Source organism: Nicotiana tabacum, chromosome 6 (assembly GCF_000715075.1).
Source record: "Nicotiana tabacum cultivar K326 chromosome 6, ASM71507v2, whole genome shotgun sequence".
Classification (NCBI taxonomy): domain Eukaryota; kingdom Viridiplantae; phylum Streptophyta; class Magnoliopsida; order Solanales; family Solanaceae; genus Nicotiana; species Nicotiana tabacum.
In genome coordinates, this window is record NC_134085.1 from 163,864,602 (window position 1) to 163,883,420 (window position 18,819).

Genomic DNA, 18,819 nt, shown 5'->3' on the forward strand with positions numbered 1-18,819 from the left:
CAAACCTTATACTAAAGTAACAATATGATACAATACAATAAGTAACAACCATCCAAACAAGTTGTTAAAGGAAATAAAAGATTTAATATGTCTTCGCTAGTAGGGAGTATAGAAGACCCAATTAGTAGATAGCTTAAGCCACTTCAATTCAATGGTAATACATTGATATCTCAATAGAAATGGAATGTCCTCTACTCATGATTGGTACTTTATGAGTTACGTTAAGAAAATTAGCAGGGAGGAAGGTTCCATTCCCAGAATATGTTCCAATTGACAAGCATCAAGCCTCCATGTTGGCTGTGGTAGCAAACTAGTTAAGCAACAGTACCAAAAGGAAACTTCATATTTTCTGAAACATATGGCAACTTTTTACTATTGTGGAGGGAGAAGGAGAAGGGAGGAAAAGGGGGACAGTGATAATCGAAGCAATTATTATGCGAATGACTCCCGCCAGTACCATTAAACTACAAGTTTTGGTGGTGAAACATATGCTCACTTCACGTGGTATTTCACGATAAAAATTTACTTCCACTTGGTATTTAACCGAATCATATTAACTAATCATATCTAGGTGGTAAATTAGAAATAAATATATATTAAATTAACTAGTACTCCCCCCGTTTCATATTAGATGAGGTATTTTCCTTTTTAGTCTGTTCCAAAACAAATGATACATTTCTAAATTTAAAAATAATTCAACTTTAAACTCTTTCATTTTACTCATTTACTCTTAATGAGAAGCTTTTATAGCCACACAAATGTCATGACCCCACAAACCTTTTACCTTTTAAGCTTTTAAGACCACAAATTTCAAAAATCTTCTTTATTTTTAAACTCCGTATCAAGTCAAACTACCTCATCTAATATGAAATGGAGGGAATATGATTTAAGTGACGATATAGTATATGAAGACAAATGTTATGCATTTATTGAGTTGTTATAAATATATACAAGGGGGTGTGAATAAACTTTTTTCCTATTTCACAATTTGAATTCCAAAGCCACTTCTCCCAGATTTTTTTTACTCCTCCCTTTTCCCACTTTACAACTTACTGCTATCTTATTAACCACTTAACATTCACCCCACTAAGACCCACATCAGATCAGGACAATCTCCATTTAAAGCTTTCATAGCATCAATACATTTAATTTCATTCATTCATCTGTCTCCTTACACCTCTACTCTACTACCAGATCCTTCCTCTTTTTGGCTCATCCTAACCACAAACCTCTCAGCTTATTTAGCAGCATCCCATTTTACCTTACTGACATTAAATCAATCATTAAAAAAGTAAAAGAAAATAAAGGGGGCTCTTTAATACAGTACTGTTCATTTGCTTTTGCTCTATTATATTCATTTTTGCAACCCCAAATCTTTTAAAGAAAGTATAGTACCAATCAAGATTCAAGAATGGACCACTTGAGAAGCAAAGCTCCACCATTTGCCACTGTTTTCTTGCTCTTTCTCACTCTTTCATGGGTTTCTCAGAACACTTACGGACAACAAAAACAACCCATTAAAACAGTTGTTGTGTTGGTGTTGGAAAACAGATCTTTTGATCACTTGCTTGGATGGATGAAGAAATCAGTGAATCCGCATATTAATGGTGTCAGTGGCAAAGAGTGCAATCCAATGTCAACTAAAGCCCAACTTACTGAAACAATATGCTTCACTGATGATGCTCAGTATGTGGATCCAGACCCTGGTCACTCCTTTGAAGCCGTGGAGCAACAGGTATTGTTGACGCCTGTAATCATCTGTCTAAAAGTTTAAGCTTATGTCTCACGGTCCCTAACATGGGCGCTGATTGTGCTCAATAGGCCAAGCACTCGAACATATTTTATTTTTAGTTTCTTGCTTTTTGGTTCACAATGGGATTTGAATCCAGAGTCTCTTTCTGATACTATATTGAATTGTATGACCTCTCATCTAAAAGCTTTAACTTTATGTCTCAAAACACGCCCCTTCACATATGACAATCAACTCGTTTTTATGAGCCCAATACGTAAAAATACTTTTTTTCTTTTTGGTTCAAGATCCTCTTGTCTGTTCTGATACCATATTAAATTATGTGACTGTCTCGTCTAAAAATTTGAGCTGATGTCTCAACAGGTATTTGGTTCAGGGTCCATTCCTTCAATGTCTGGCTTTGTTGAACAAGCACTCAGTATGTCTCCAAACCTATCAAGAACAGTCATGAGAGGATTTAAGCCCGAAAACGTCCCAATTTACGCGACATTAGTTCGTGAATTTGCAGTATTTGATAGATGGTTCTGTTCAATTCCTGGTCCAACTCAACCAAACAGGTTATTTCTCTACTCTGCCACTTCTCATGGTTCCACTAGCCATGTAAAGAAGCAGCTTGCTACAGGATATCCACAAAAAACCATATTCGATTCACTTCACGAAAATGGAATTGATTTTGGTATATATCACCAGACATTACCAGCAACTTTGTTCTTCAGAAATCTGAGGATGTTGAAGTATATGTTTAAGTACCATTCATATGATTTGAAGTTCAAGAAAGATGCCAAAAATGGGAATTTACCGAATTTGACAGTAATTGAGCCAAGGTATTTTGATATTACTGGTTATCCAGCAAATGATGATCATCCATCACATGATGTTGCTAATGGGCAGAAATTAGTAAAGGAGGTTTATGAGACATTAAAAAGTAGTCCACAGTGGAATGAGACACTTTTTATTATTACATATGATGAACATGGGGGATTCTATGATCATGTCCGAACTCCTTATGGTGATGTTCCAAACCCAGATGGAAATACTGGACCTGCACCTAATTTCTTTAAGTTTGATAGGCTTGGCGTTCGTGTACCAACCATTATGGTCTCCCCTTGGATCAAGAAAGGAACTGGTAAGCTTAAAACTTTCTTTCACTAGTTACTGGTTGTAGGAACTTGATTACTTTGCCATTAGACGTGGCAAGTGGGCGGGTGGCGTCAAATTTCGACGGTCAAAACATATCAAATCAATAAATGGATCATGACTCAACTTGTCTGCTAAGGTTTGGGTTGCATTTTGATCATGACCCAACTTAAATTATTAGCTTAAGTTCTTTCAAATTTGCATAATTTTCGATCTTCAAATTTAAATTCATATGTTTAGATTTGGGTAGCATTTTGACCGCCTTGATTACACGATTTTGAACAGAGACGGACCTACCCTTACGGTAGAGGGGTCACCGGCCCGTGGTAAATTCGGAAAAATTATATGTGCATATCTTAAATAATAGGTATATATTTCAATTAGCACCCTAAGACTCAAAGCATAGGTAGCTGCATTGGTCAATTCGGGGGAACAACTAGATGGTCCTATTTTGATAGTTATGCCCCCCATTTTGAACCTAGTTACTAACATCTAATATCGCTATCCTAAAATTTAGAGCCCATAGAATTTAAATTCTCATTCCACCACTGATTTTTGGTAGTTGATGCACCTTCTTTTAGTAGCTTGTCATAGAGAGAAAATATAGATCCAAATTTGTACGTGCTACTTTCAGATGGATAAGCTAAAATATCTTTTAATACGTCAAGATGTGCAGATCTATCTGTACTGTACTCTTATCGAAGATAGTCACGGGATTCATTAAATCTTGTTTTTATTTTTCTGTATAAATAGCTCTAAGTTTGTGAATTTTTTATTAAATAATATAATAGCCCTTTTTTGGTTCTGTATTACAGTGATAAGCAAACCGAAGGGACCAAAACCAAATTCAGAGTTCGAGCACTCATCAATTCCTGCAACAATAAAGAAGATATTCAATCTCACATCCAGCTTTTTAACTCATAGAGATGCTTGGGCTGGCACTTTTGAGCAGGTTGTAGGTCAATTGTCATCTCCAAGGTCTGATTGCCCTGGTAAGATATAACTATTTTATTGACTATAATATTGCCACAAAAATATTCTTAATTAATTGATGAGAATATATTTATATTAATATACTAGTCGGAAGTCTTTAGATAAACTTAGAATATTCATAAATGATATCGATCTTGTCACGAGGGTTTGTTCAATTTTTTAATGCTTCATCGCTGGCTATTTTAATTTTAACAAATCGCCTCCATTCCACTTCAGTTTATGTAACCATTGTTTTCGTTAAGAAAGTACTACAAATTCAGAATTTAGATTTTATACAATAAAAAGGCAGCCCGATGTCAATGTGGTTGCCACAAATTCAGATCCACACCTATTAAGAGGTCTTAGTAAGGTTTTAACAAGACACATTATCTATGGACATTCAAGGGGGAGTATTATGATAAATATCATATTTTGGTGGATGTCTACTCTTCTTCCATGATCTTCATCTCAAATGCTTAATGGAATATGTCATTGAACATACAAAATATGTCATTGAATATGTCATTAAGCATTTGAGATGAAGATCATGGAAGAAGAGTAGACATCCACCAAAATATGATATTTATCATAATACCCTCCCTTGGATGTCCAAAGATAATGTGTCTCGTTAAAACCTTACTAAGAAAAAAAAACCATAAAAAAAATCCTAGTGAAGGAAAAAGAGTACACATGTTTAGAAATACGTCTTTTGGTTGCCTCATTAAAAACCCAGTGGGACAAAACCTTGTAAGGGAAAAAGAGTACAACGCGTATTAGCTCCCCTAATGAGAGCATCAACTCACATCCTTGAGCCTTCGCATCCCAATCAGGGGCGGACCCAAGTGGTGAGAAGTGGGTTCAATTGAACCCGCTTCGTTAAAAAATAATACTGTATATATGTATAAATTATGGCTAAAGCAAGATAAATTTTGTATAAAAATTATTTTTGAACCCACTTATACGGCTTATACCGCTTATGTTAGTTATGGACTTCTTCGACTGAACCCGCTTACACAAAATCCTGGGTCCGCCACTGATCCCAATCTTGTACACCAGTTTCTTGAAGGTTGATGTCGGTAGAGATTTGGTGAACAAATCAGCCATATTATCACTTGAACGAATCTGTTGCACATTGATATCACCATTCTTTTGAAGATCATGTATAAAAAATAACTTTGGTGAAATATGTTTTTGTCCTATCTCCTTTTATGAATCCTCCCTTCAATTGGGTTATGCATGATGCATTGTCTTCATACAAAATTGTTGATGTTTGTTTTTCGTATTTCTCATGATGTACTTTTATTCTTCTTTTTTTATGAAGAAATTAAAATTTCCCAGTCTTCAATTGGATCCAAGATGAGTAATGAAGATTTATGTCTTTTGGATAGTGCTACAACTCACACAATATTAAGAAAAAAGAAAATTTTCTCTTATTTAGTTATGACAAAAGGCCTATGTTAATACAATATCCGGTAGTACAAAGTTGATTGACATAGGCCTTTTTCATAACCAAATAAGAGAAAAATTTCTTTTCTCTTAATATTGTGTGAGTTGTAACACTATTCAAAAGACATAAATCTTCATTACTCATCTTGGATCCAATTGAAGACTGGGGAATTTTAATTTCTTCATAAAAAAAAAGAATAAAAGTACATCATGAGAAATACGGAAAACAAACATCTCCAACAACATAAGACAACTTAAGTACTACTTAAAAATAAAAACAACTTTAGATGAGATAAAAACACTGAAAATAACAACATAATTGCATTCCTCAATAAAATGATCAAACTTTAGTTTTGATCTCCAAAGAAATCTTCAACTTCCAAATGAGTAAGATCATCGAGACCTTGAAAATCATCATCTTTCAAAGCAAGATTTGCCTCGGCATTGTCATCATTTTTGTTTGAAGGCCCTGCATCAAAATCATTTTTAAAGGTCAAGTGTGACTCCACTGGGGCATTATCAGAAGATGCTCCAACATTATTTGTCTTTATTTTGATAGAGTTTTGATAAAGCCTGACAAAATGCTCAGGTGCACGACATTCAATTTTCCAATGACCTTTCATTCCACAACGGTGGCAATTATCATTTTTGCCTCTTGAAGGATTGTTTTGAGAACCCATATTGTACTCTCGTTTTCCATGACCACCACGATGACGACTATCATATCGTCTCTTACCATTGCCATACCCACGTACATTCATATGACCATGATTATTATTCTGTCTTTTTCCAGACTTATCACGTCTAACTGCCATATTTGCTTCAGGAAGCGGAGCTGACCCTGTGGGACGAGCTTCATGATTTTTCAGTAAAAGGGTGTTATGTTGCTCAGCCACTAGAAGGCACGAGATCAATTCAGAATACTTTTTAAAACCCCTTTCATGGTATTGCTGTTATAATACCATATTTGAAACATGGAAAATTGTAAGAGTTTTTTCCAGCAAATCCTCATCATTCATAACTTCCCCACATAATTTCAGTTGGGAAGTTATTCGAAATACAGCAAAGTTATACTCACTTACGGTGTTAAAATCTTGCAATCTTAAGTGCATCCACTCATATCGAGCCCTTGGAAATACCGTAGCCTTAAGGTGATCATACCTTTCCTTCAGGCCAGTCCACAATTCAAGTGGATCTTTCACTGTTAAATATTCAACCTTCAAACCTTCATCCAAATGATGACGAAGGAAAATTATGGCCTTCACCTTATCCTGGCTTGATGCCTCATTACCTTGAGTAATGGTGTTACCAAAGCCTTTAGCGGCTAAGTGAATCTCAGCATCGAGAACTCATGATAGGTAATTCTTTCCAGAAATGTCAAGTGCCACAAACTCAAGCTTTGACAAATTTGACATAGTAAAAACTATCAAAGAAAATAAATGAATTAGAAATGATTAAGATGATAGTGAAAATAAATAAATGGATATAAACATTACGAATGTTTAAATTGTGTTGTCATATAAAACATATAGTGATAATGATAACATTAATCTATTTATTAGTACGTATGCAGATTTGAGAATGAAAGGTTACGTATTATATCAAACAACAATTTCTATAAATGAAGACAAAATATACATAATAATATAGGTTTAAGGTGATGGATTTTAACGCCAATAACTAGCAATTTATCATGTTTGCCACAGTGTAGTGTGATTCATATTGATTCGTAATGATCACTTGTCATGATAACAATTTGACTTAATTCATACAATACAATACCACTAGAATGGCAAGAAGAGAAGAAGAAATGTAGAAGATAACCTGTTATACCTTTCAAATGAAGAATTGCACTTAACTTTCGACAAGGCTAGAGTCGTGCTGATTCTGATTCTCTGACAAGAACTAGACGATTACTGAATCTTGGGCTTTTTAATTTTAAGCATATATAAGGGGGGTATAGGTGTTGAAGCTCAGCCTGCCTCCCCCGTGCGCGCTGCCATCAAGCCGCACCAAGTGAGCTACCTTGGGGGAGAACCTCAAGGGCCTGCCTGGACATCTCAAAGGAGTGTCTAAGGTATCCATACGAGTTTGGGAACTCTATGGACGACGCGACGCCTTAGGGCCAGCGTTGGGCACCAAACGGGCACTGAAGGCTTGACATGAGGGATGATTATGCCCTACGGGCTATCGAAATGATGGATGAAGACCACCGTGCCGATTGGATACTTGAAGCACCTTTCTTAGGGGCCTCATGTGTCGACTTGTGAGCTTAGCTTGGGTTCAGCTAGGCGAGCAAGGGTCCATTGGCCTAGACGTGCAGATGTGGGGCGACACTACACTATGTGGGATGGAAGTATGTCGCGAGGGCTATGTTTGGCCATGCCATAAGACAAGGATAGGCATGCTATGAAAGACGCAAATGACAAAGGCCAAGGACTAAAGGTTGCCCTACTCGGGCGAAGCACAAGCTGAGTGCGGATGCACGAGGCGAGTGTCAAGCTTGAGGATTAGGTTGTTCATGCGAGAGCGATGCTCAGTGCTAGGCGAAGGATGTACGTGTCCCTAGCCAACCCCGGGTGTGCGCATGGATGATGATCCAGCAGACGAGAAGCGCCACAGCTAGTCTAAGCTATGAGCCTAGACATCATACGGGCGGCACAGTTGGAGTGGGCCATTTGAGAAAGCTCCACCCACAGGCACAGGATCGTGCTAGAAAACCTGGGATAAGGAAGGGTTGGCCTGTAGTGCGGGGTGACTATAGGCGCCGCACGGGCATTTTGGTGCCGCTAGCGTCGGTGAAAAGTTGAGCTCGTGACACGTGGTATCAGAGCGATGTTAGGCCATATTCTGCCATGACAAATGATATCTAAGCAGAAGTTGAGATGGCGAGTGCATTTTGGATGTCAGTGTGGAGATCATATCAAAGTAGAGATTGATGTTCATATGCCACCAGAGATTGAGAACCTGATACAACTGGTCTAAAAAGAGGGGATGAGTTGCGTGAGTTATGTCTAGAATGTGCATTGTCAGCCATGAACTTCAACCTACAGAATCAGACCATGTCACAGTCGTTGTTTCCGCCATCGTCTGTGTCTTGAGAGGTAATTTTGGGGCATCCTAGTTTGATTGAGATATCGTAAGGGATGTCTTTCATGCAGTAGGTGCTGTTTTTAGAGGGATACTATATAGGTTGTCCGAAACTCTGCCAACAGTTGGTTAGCAGCTTTGCTAAGCAAGGCATGGTAAGGAATGTCGAACGGACTGAGAGTGTTCCTTGCACAGGTTGAATACCGTTTGAACCATGAAGGTTCAGTAGCATTTGGGAGCTCGTCAGGTTGAGGCGTTTTGTTCATGTTAAGCAGAAAGCTGGAGCTGTTGGCCGTTTTGACGAAGGAAATGGACAACCCCAGTTTCTTTCGTAAGTCTGTGCTCCAGTTGAATGTGATGATATGCCGATGAGTAGGGTGGTCAAGAAAAGGCCTTGTTTGCCAGGTCGGGCAGCCATATTGCAATGAGTGTGAGCCATGGACTATAAACAAAGGGCATGATCATGAAGAGATCCTGCCAAGGATGCTAGAAGCGCATCAGTTGAGTGTCTTTCCTGCGGGATAGACTTATGGAATGCCTAAGGGCATTTAGAGGTACCTAGCCATCTCAAGGGTTGCGATGAATGGCAGGAGAGTCCCTTGACAACCGCAAAGAAGGACCTATGTCGGGCTTCTTAGCGGGAGTACATGAGTGTCACAATGGGGTGGAGTCAGCCACCAAGGTTGTGAAAAAGAGCTGAGCCATTTGATGGAGAGGCATTGTGCTGAATTGCTAAGGTGAGGAGACGAAATCGAAGGAAATAGCGAAGCTCCAGAATTGAGCGGGATTCCAAGTTAGAAGGTATTGTTCTAGAAAGGGGTACGCCAAGTGATCGGGGACCATTGAGATGGGGCCATGTGCGAGGCACACCGAACCGGGAAGCCGTGCTAGCAGAACCAAGAGGGTTCTTGTCTATAGGGCGAGTACAGAGGTACTACCGGGAACATTGGGTACTTGCTAAGGAAGTGACAGCTGGAAAACAAAGAGCTTCTTGGTCTTGAAGTACCATATATTAGTGCACCAATTGCACTAAGATATGGTACTTCAAGACCAAGAAGCTCTTCATTCTTTTCTTGAGGTCGGAACGGAACCTTATTCACATCAAGTGATTGAACAACCATCGGAGTACTTGATATTGTGTGAGTTGTAGCACTATCCAAAGACATAAATCTTCATTACTCATCTTGGATCCAATTGAAGACTGGGGAATTTTAATTTCTTTCGGATGAAGAATTGCACTTAACTTTCGACAAGGCTAGAGTCGTGCTGATAACGTGTTAAGAATTATAGCTCAAAATGGAGTCGTACCCCATGCACTTCTCCTCCCAAGTATCTTCCAAGTGTGCCTTCTGCACTGCACCTCCTATCGGTGTTCGCTTGGAAAGTGCCTCCGCACTTGCACCCTCTGGTGTCTAACTTTGTGGCGACCCACACAAAGTTAATGCATTGTATTGTACTTAATACAATACTCTGAAAATACAATATTACCCGCCAAAATTTTGAGCTGGACTTTGAGGAAGTCCGACCCACAAGGATTAAGGAAGCCAGTGCACATCCCTGAGGGGGAAGACTCGGGGTTGTCGTAGGCATTGATGTGTCATCGGGGACGATGACAGATTGAGTGTGGGAGGATGTCACACCCCACATTTTGAGGGTCATGTCATCCATGAGTTCTGCGTACTACAGTGCGCCAGGACGAATGTCAGTCGTGTAGGCGGCGTATGCTGACAAAGTATTGTGAAGGAACATCCGATAGAGGGACTATGTATGAGGCAACAACCATCAAGATATGTTGTGTTGCATGTCCTAAGTGTTCCAAGAGAACTTAGTGGGAATCTAGAGATCTCGGCCGCCCTCTTCATTGGATACTTGTTTCAATTAGAAGAGAACCATGTCACAGTCGTTGCCCTCTATAGTAAGGTCCCTCTCATTGATAATGCATTGTATTCAAAAGAGTTGTATTCAAAACGACATTACCCTTAATGCATTTTGAGTACTTAATACAATATCCATTAAGGGTAATAACTTTGAAAATACAATGCATTATCAATACAATTCGGGTATTTCCTTCTCTCTTTCTCTCTATATCTCTTAACTTGTTTTTCCATGTTCTATATTGTTATATTTGAGCTACAATTCTTAACACGTTATCAGCACGACTCTAGCCTTGTCAAAAGTTAAGTGCAATTCTTCATCCAAAAGGTATAACAAGTTATCTTCTACATTTCTTCTTCTCTTCTTGCCATTCTAATGGTATTGTATTGTATGAATTAAGTCAAATTGTTATCATGACAAGTGATCATTACGAATCAATATGAATCACACGACACTGTGGCAAACATGATAAATTGCTAGTTATTGGCGTTAAAATCCATCACCTTAAACCTATATTATTATGTATATTTTGCCTTCATTTATAGAAATTGTTGTTTGATATAATACGTAACCTTTCATTCTCAAATCTGCATAAGTACTAATAAATAGATTAATGTTATCATTATCACTATATGTTTTATATGGCAACACAATTTAAACATTCGTAATGTTTATATCCATTTATTTATTTTCACTATCATTTCTAATTCATTTATTTTCTTTGATAGTTTTTACTATGTCAAAGCTTGAGTTTGTGGCACCATTTTTAGAAAGAATTACCTATCATGGGTTCTCGATGCTGAGATTCACTTAGCCGCTAAAGACCTTGGTAACACCATTACTCGGGGTAATGAGGCATCAAGCCAGGACAAGGCGAAGGCCATGATTTTTCTTCGTCATCATTTGGATGAAGGTTGAATATTTAACAGTGAAAGATCCACTTGAATTGTGGACTGGCATGAAGGAAAGGTATGATCACCTTAAGGCTACGGTATTGCCAAGGGCTCGATATGAGTGGATGCACTTACGATTGCAAGATTTTAAAATCGTAAGTGAGTATAACTCTATTGTATTTCAAATAACTTCCCAATTGAAATTATGTGGGGAAGTTATGAATGATGAGGATTTGCTGGAAAAAACTCTTACAACTTTCCATGCCTCAAATATGGTATTACAACAGCAATACCGTGAAAGGGGTTTTAAAAAGTATTCTGAATTGATCTCATGCCTTCTGGTGGCTGAGCAACATAACACCCTTTTACTGAAAAATCATGAAGCTCGTCCCACAGGGTCAGCTCCGCTTCCTGAAGCAAATATGACAGTTAGACGTGATAAGTCTGAAAAAAGACAGAATAATAATCATGGCCATATGAATGAATGTGGGTATGACAATGGTAAGAGACGATATGATAGTCGTCATCGTGGTGGTCATGGAAAACGAGAGAACAATATGGGTTCTCAAAACTATCCTTCAAGAGGCAAAAGTGGTAACTGCCACCGCTGTGGCATGAAAGGTCATTGGAAAATTGAATGTCGTGCACCTGAGCATTTTGTCAGGCTTTATCAAAACTCCATAAAAAAAAAGGCAAATAATGTTGGAGCATCTTCTGCTAATGCCCCAGTGGAGTCACACTTGACCTTTAAAAATGATTTTGAGGCAGGGCCTTCAAACAAAAATGATGACGATGCCGCGGTAGATCTTGCTTTGAAAGATGATGATTTTCAAGGCCTCGATGATCTTACTCATTTGGAAGTTGAAGATTTCTTTGGAGATCAAAACTAAAGTTTGATCATTTTATTGGGTTTTGCAATTACGTTGTTATTTTTAGTGTTTTTATCTCATCTAAAGTTGTTTTTATTTTTAAGTAGTACTTATGTTGTCTTATGTTGGAGATGTTTGTTTTCCGTATTTCTCATGATGTACTTTTATTCTTTTTTTTATGAAGAAATTAAAATTCCCCAGTCTTCAATTGGATCCAAGATGAGTAATGAAGATTTATGTGTTTTGGATAGTGCTACAACTCATACAATGTTAAGAGAAAAGAAATTTTTCTCTTATTTGGTTATGAAAAAGGCCTATGTTAATACAATATCCGGTAGTACAAAGTTGATTGAGGGCTCCGAAAGAGCGGCCTTATTATTACCTGAAGGAACGATATTAACTTGATAATGCATTGTATTGTAGTAAGTCTCAAAGAAACTTCTTGAGTTTCAAAGCTATTCGCCAAAATGGCTACCATGTTGAGACATCAAACGAAGGAAAGGTTGAATACCTTTATATTACTACAATAAAAACGGGTAAAATATATGTGCATGAAAAATTACCCGCATTTTCTTCTGGGTTGTACCACACAAACATTGGTGTGATTGAACCACATGCCATAGTAAACAAAAAGTTTACTACTTCTAGTGATTTTATCATTTGGCATGACCGGTTGGGTCATCCTAGTTCTAACATGCGTAGAATAATAGAGAATTCAAATGGACACACATTGAAGAACAAGAAGATTCTTCAATTTAAGGAATTCTCCTATGTTGCTTGCTCTCAAGGAAAATTGGTTATTAAACCATTAACAGCTAAAGTTGGGATTGAATCCCCTGCATTTCTGGAACGTATACAGGGTGATATATGTGGGCCTATACACCCTCCATGTGGACCATTCAAGTATTTTATAGTCTTGATAGACGCATCTACAAGATGGTCACATGTGTGCTTATTGCCAACTCGTAACATGACATTTGTGAGATTGTTGGCCCAAATAATAAGATTAACAGCACAATTTCCAGATTATGCAATTAAGACAATTCGTCTTGATAATGCTGGTGAATTTACATCTCAAGTCTTTACTGATTATTGTATGGCCACTGGAATAAAAGTTGAGCATCCGGTTGCTCATGTTCATACTCAAAATGGTCTAGCAGAATCATTGATTAAATGCCTCCAATTAATATCTAGACCATTACTAATGAGGACAAAATTTCCCCTTTCAGTGTGGGGACATGCTATTTTGCATGTAGCAGCACTTGTGCGCATAAGGCCAACCAGTTATCATGAAGTCTCCTCATTACAGTTGGTTTTTGGTCAGGAGCCAAATATTTCCCATCTAAGAATTTTTGGATGTGCGGTATATGTTCCAATTGCTCCACCACAACGCACAAAGATGGGCCCCCAAAGAAAGTTGGGATCTCCTTCTATTATTAAATATCTGGAGCCTATGACAGGAGATTTGTTTACAGCCAGATTTGTTGATTGTCATTTTGATGAATCAGTTTTTCCAACATTAGGGGGAGAAAATAAACAGGTGAAAAAAGGGATAAATTGGAACATATTATCTTTATCTCATTTGGATCCTCGTACAAATCAATGTGAACGAGAAGTTCAAAAGATCATTTATATGTAAAATGTTGCAAATCAATTGCCAGATGCATTTACTAACCTTCCACGGGTTACTAAATCGCATATTCCAGCTGTAAATGCTCCAATTCGAATTGATGTCTCAGCTGGATAGTATGATAATGAAAAAGAGTCTAGGCCACGCCTTAAACGTGGTAGACCAATCGGTTCCAAGGATAAGAACCCCCGAAAGAGGAAATGAGCGAATGATCAAGTTGATCATAACATAGAGGCAATTGCTCAAGAGGAGCATAAAGACATAATAATTGACAAGACCTCACAGGAGGTTCTAGTACCTGGAAATGATGAAAATGAAGAGATCTCAATAAGTTATATCTCTATGGGAAAAAGGTGGAACCGAAATAACGTTATTGTTGACAACAATTTTGCATATAATGTTGCAGTTGAAGTAATGCAACAAGATGGGGATCTTGAGCCAAAATCTATCGATGAATGTAGACGGAGAAATGACTGGCCAAAATGGAAAGATGCAATTCAAGTGGAATTGGCTTCACTCAAAAAACATGAAGTTTTTGGACCAATAGTCCAAACACTTGAAGGTGTCAAGCCAGTGGGGTACAAATGGGTTTTTGTGCGAAAACAAAATGAAAAAGGTGAAATCATAAGGCATAAAGCACGACTTGTGGCACAAGGGTTTTCGCAAAGGCATGACATTGATTATATGGAGACATATTCTCCTGTGGTAGATGCAATTACCTTCAGGTATTTAATAAATTTGGCAGTCCATGAAAAACTTGATATGAGGTTGATGGACGTTGTCACAACCTACTTATATGGCTCACTAGACAATGAGATTTTTATGAAAATCCCTGAAGGATTTAAACATGAAGTTTTTGGACCAATAGTCCAAACACCTGAAGGTGTCAAGCCAGTGGGGTACAAATGGGTTTTTGTGCGAAAACAAAATGAAAAAGGTGAAATCATAAGGCATAAAGCATGACTTGTGGCACAAGGGTTTTCGCAAAGGCATGTCATTGATTATATGGAGACATATTCTCCTGTGGTAGATGCAATTACCTTCAGGTATTTAATAAATTTGGCAGTCCATGAAAAACTTGATATGAGGTTGATGGACGTTGTCACAACCTACTTATATGGCTCACTAGACAATGAGATTTTTATGAAAATCCCTGAAGGATTTAAAGTTTCTGAAGCACATAAAAATTCAAGAGAAACTTGTTCAATAAAACTTCAGAAATCCTTATACGGATTGAAGCAATCAGGGAGGATGTGGTACAATCGCCTTAGCGAGTATTTGCTAAACCAAGGGTACAAAAATGACCTTATTTGCCTTTGTGTCTTTATTAAGAGGTCTGGATCTGAATTTGTCATCATAGTTGTATATGTTGATGACTTGAATATCATTGGCACTTCTAAAGAGCTTCCCAAAGCCGTAGAATGTTTAAAGAAGGAATTCGAGATGAAAGATCTCAGAAAGACAAAATTATGTCTCGGTTTGCAAATTGAACATTTGGCAAACGGAATTTTTGTTCATCAATCTGCCTACATAGAAAAGGTATTGAAACGGTTTTACATGGATGGAGCACATCCATTAAGTACTCCGATGGTTGTTCGATCACTTGATGTGAATAAGGATCCGTTCCGACCTCAAGAAAAGAATGAAGAGCTTCTTGGTCTTGAAGTACCATATCTTAGTGCAATTGGTGCACTAATATATCTTGCTAACACTACAAAGCCTGACATAACTTTTTCGGTTAATGTCTTAGCAAGATATAGCTCTGCTCCTACAAGGAGACACTGGAATGGGATCAAACACATATTGTGATATCTAAAAGGGACTACCGATATGGGCTTATTTTATGGCAATGATTGCAATCCCGATCTTGTTGGTTATGCCGATGCTGGGTATTTATCTGACCCGCATAAGGCTCGATCTCAAACATGTTATGTGTTTACATGTGGCGGCACTGCCACATCTTGGCGATCGACTAAGCAATCAATCGTGGCTACTTCTTCTAATCATGCTGAGATAATTGCTATTCATGAAGCAAGTCGAGAATGTATTTGGTTGAGGTCTATAATACATCTTATCCAAGACAAATGTGGTTTGAAGTGTGACAAACTACCCACAATTTTGTAGGAAGACAATGCAGCATGCATAGCCCAATTGAAGGGAGGATTCATAAAAGGAGATAGGACAAAGCACATCTCACCAAAGTTATTTTTTACACATGATCTTCAAAAGAATGGTGATATCAATGTGCAACAGATTCGTTCAAGTGATAATATGGCTGATTTGTTCACCAAATCTCTACCGACATCAACCTTCAAGAAACTGGTGTACAAGATTGGGATGCGAAGGCTCAAGGATGTGAGTTGATGCTCTCATTAGGGGGAGCTAATACGCGTTGTACTCTTTTTCCCTTACAAGGTTTTGTCCCACTAGGTTTTCTTTGCAAGGTTTTTAATGAGGCAACCAAAAGGCGTATTTCTAAACATGTGTACTCTTTTTCCTTCACTAGGATTTTTTTTATGTTTTTTTTTTCTTAGTAAGGTTTTAACGAGACACATTATCTATGGACATCCAAGGGGGAGTATTATGATAAATATCATATTTTGGTGGATGTCTACTCTTCTTCCATGATCTTCATCTCAAATGCTTAATGACATATTCAATGACATATTTTGTATGTTCAATGACATATTCCATGACATATTTTCTTCACTTTTTATGCCTATATAAAGGCCTTGTAATAAATAGAAAAATACACACAATTGAAGAAGAAAATCTTTTCCTTCTTTCTTTCTCTCTATATCTCTTAACTTGTTTTTTCTTGTTCTATATTGTTATTTTTGAGCTACAATTCTTAACAAGAATTTAGATTTTATACAGTAAAAAGGCAGCCCGATGTACAAAAAGTATCTTGTGTTCACGCAGGGTTCGGAAAGGGCCGCACCCTAAGGAGGTGTCATGTAGACAGCCTATCCTGATGCAAGCATCAGCGGGTGATATCACTGCTCGAACCCGTGACCTATATGTTACACAGAGACAGCTTGATCGTTGCTCCAAGATTCCCCTTCTTTAGATTTTTATATTGTAATAGTGTAAAAGAGCTTTTATACTATTAAGTCATTTAAAAGATAACTATAGTCTATAGGTAATCATCGTAAATAGTGAGATTTGTAACTTAAAGAAACAACAAAATTAAAGTATACTGATATGATTTTAACTTCTTTACAATGGCAGCATGAAGGACCGTTACTCAGTGTATTTTAACATTTTGTAGCTTAATTGTGATCTGTCATATTTTAACTAAGTACTTCTTTACAACTACTTAGTAATTGTTTTGTATATGCGACCTGATAGTGTAAAAATTTGCAGAAGTTCTACCTGATGTAGCTCCATTGAGGAAGACACAAGCGGATGAAACTCGAGGGTTGTCCGAGTTTCAGAGTGAAATAGTACAGTTAGCAGCCGTGTTGAATGGAGACCATTTCTTGAGCAGTTTTCCTCATGAAATGGGGAAGAAAATGAACGTGAAAGAAGCTCATAATTACGTAACAGGTGCAGTTTCAAGATTTATTAGTGCAAGCAAAGAAGCTACTAAGTTAGGAGCAGATGAGTCTACAATTGTAGACATGAGATCCTCTCTCACCACTAGATCCTCAGTTCATCACTAGTAACAAGCAAAGGCGTTTGGACAATAATTGGTTGAAATCGAAGAAAAGAGTATTTAGAAGTTTAGTTATATTATTTGTGGATTTTGACGTCCATCTAGTTCGTGTTATTCCTAGATTCGTCGCTTAAATCCCCAGAAAGAAGAAATTGCAGTAGAGATTAAGTTTTAGTAGCCCTCTAGCAATGTCATTTTTTTTGTCAGCAATGTGATATAAGGTAGATAAAATAGTTTAGGTTCAGAGGATCTGCTTAATTCCTTCTGGAGCTTCCCCAAATGGTTTGGCTTTTTACAAGAACTATGATTTTTGGGAAACGTTTGTAAGTTTAGACATGTGAATGTACAAGTTGTGAAAAAAAAGAGTCACGGGAGAATGAAATATTGAAAGAATGCATTGAAAACATAAGTCTTATTATATTTTTTGTTTTTATAATCACATGCTTTGGAATTATATACTTTTCTGTAAGTCTAATCTATTTACACTTTTAATCTTATGTATCGAGTTTATTACATACTAGTGCTTGGGCATGCGCGATGCGCGTCTGTCCCATATAATTAGTAAAAAATTATATAGTCTTGTATATGAATGGTAAAACACTTAGAATTATGATTATATTAATAAGAAAAAGATTGATCTTAGAAATCGTTTCTAATAACAATCTAAATATTTAACCTAAGAAAAATAAAAGGAGAATAAAAAATGTTAGCTCAAAAAAATTATTTGATTTTTTAAGAATTGTAAATGTTAGCTCAAAAAAATTATTATAAAGTTAAAGAGACCTTGTAAAGTGAAGAATTTAGATACATGGACCTTACTAAATTCTTTGATAATCCCAAGTCAAATTTAATGTTACAAAACTAACTTTTGTTATTAAATTTGAAGGTATTATTGAAATAACTTTTAAGGGCGTAAAAGTCCAATAATAGTATAGCGTTATTTTAGTCTTTCACATTCAACTTTTGATCTCCATGCTTATAATATAGTATATAACTAGTTTGAAACCGATATTTTGAGGATGATAATTCAATTTGACAATGTCATGATTTAAGGTTTTTTTCTTTAACGAAGTTGAATTTTGAATCGATTTTATGTCCTTAGTCATCTTATGGAACACAAGAATAATGAGTTGGTCCGAAGTATACAAAAATTGCAGTTTTCCAGAGGGGTAACATCAATAAGTTGAGCAGAAGAAAAAGGCAAATAATGTTGTATCGAACGCTTGTTCTTTATTGGGGTTTTTTCACTTTTACCTTGCACAAGAAATTTTATATATACAGACACAAAATTATATAAAAAATATATACTTTTTGAGCTATTATTTTGAAAACGGCGATACAATGTTATTTTTTTCTTCTTCTTTTTATTAGCTACGAGTAAAAGTTTTATATTTCCAAGTTGGCCTCATTTTGGCGCGAAAGACTACACATTCATGTGATATAGGTAAGGCTGTATTGTGGTCCGGGCCCGATCCGGGACCGGCAGGCCAAACGGGCCA

At 37.2% G+C, this 18,819-nt stretch overlaps 1 protein-coding gene across 3 annotated transcripts; it reads left to right on the plus strand.

The window, feature by feature from the left end:
* Positions 1-1,058: 1,058 nt before the first annotated feature.
* Positions 1,059-17,724, plus strand: LOC107801781 (non-specific phospholipase C6). 3 transcript variants are annotated; one of them, XM_075255786.1, is made up of 4 exons: positions 1,059-1,735; positions 2,114-2,876; positions 3,703-3,879; positions 16,540-16,882. In XM_075255786.1, exons 1-4 carry the CDS (start codon positions 1,412-1,414, stop codon positions 16,635-16,637), a joined length of 1,362 nt encoding a protein of 453 aa, XP_075111887.1. In that variant the 5' UTR covers positions 1,059-1,411; the 3' UTR covers positions 16,638-16,882. The 3 variants fall into 3 exon arrangements, with proteins under 3 accessions (XP_075111887.1, XP_075111888.1, XP_075111886.1); XM_075255787.1 differs by having other exon boundaries at positions 1,064-1,735; positions 16,585-16,882; XM_075255785.1 differs by lacking the exon at positions 16,540-16,882 and adding an exon at positions 17,029-17,724 and having other exon boundaries at positions 1,085-1,735.
* Positions 17,725-18,819: the final 1,095 nt, after the last annotated feature.

Coding starts and splice junctions, on each gene's coding strand:
- LOC107801781 (XM_075255785.1), top strand. CDS start 1,412: ATGGACCACTTGAGAAGCAAAGCTCCACCATTTGCCACTGTTTTCTTG. Junction 1,736..2,113: donor TTGAAGCCGTGGAGCAACAG/GTATTGTTGACG, acceptor ATGTCTCAACAG/GTATTTGGTTCAGGGTCCAT. Junction 3,880..17,028: donor TCCAAGGTCTGATTGCCCTG/GTAAGATATAAC, acceptor AAAAATTTGCAG/AAGTTCTACCTGATGTAGCT.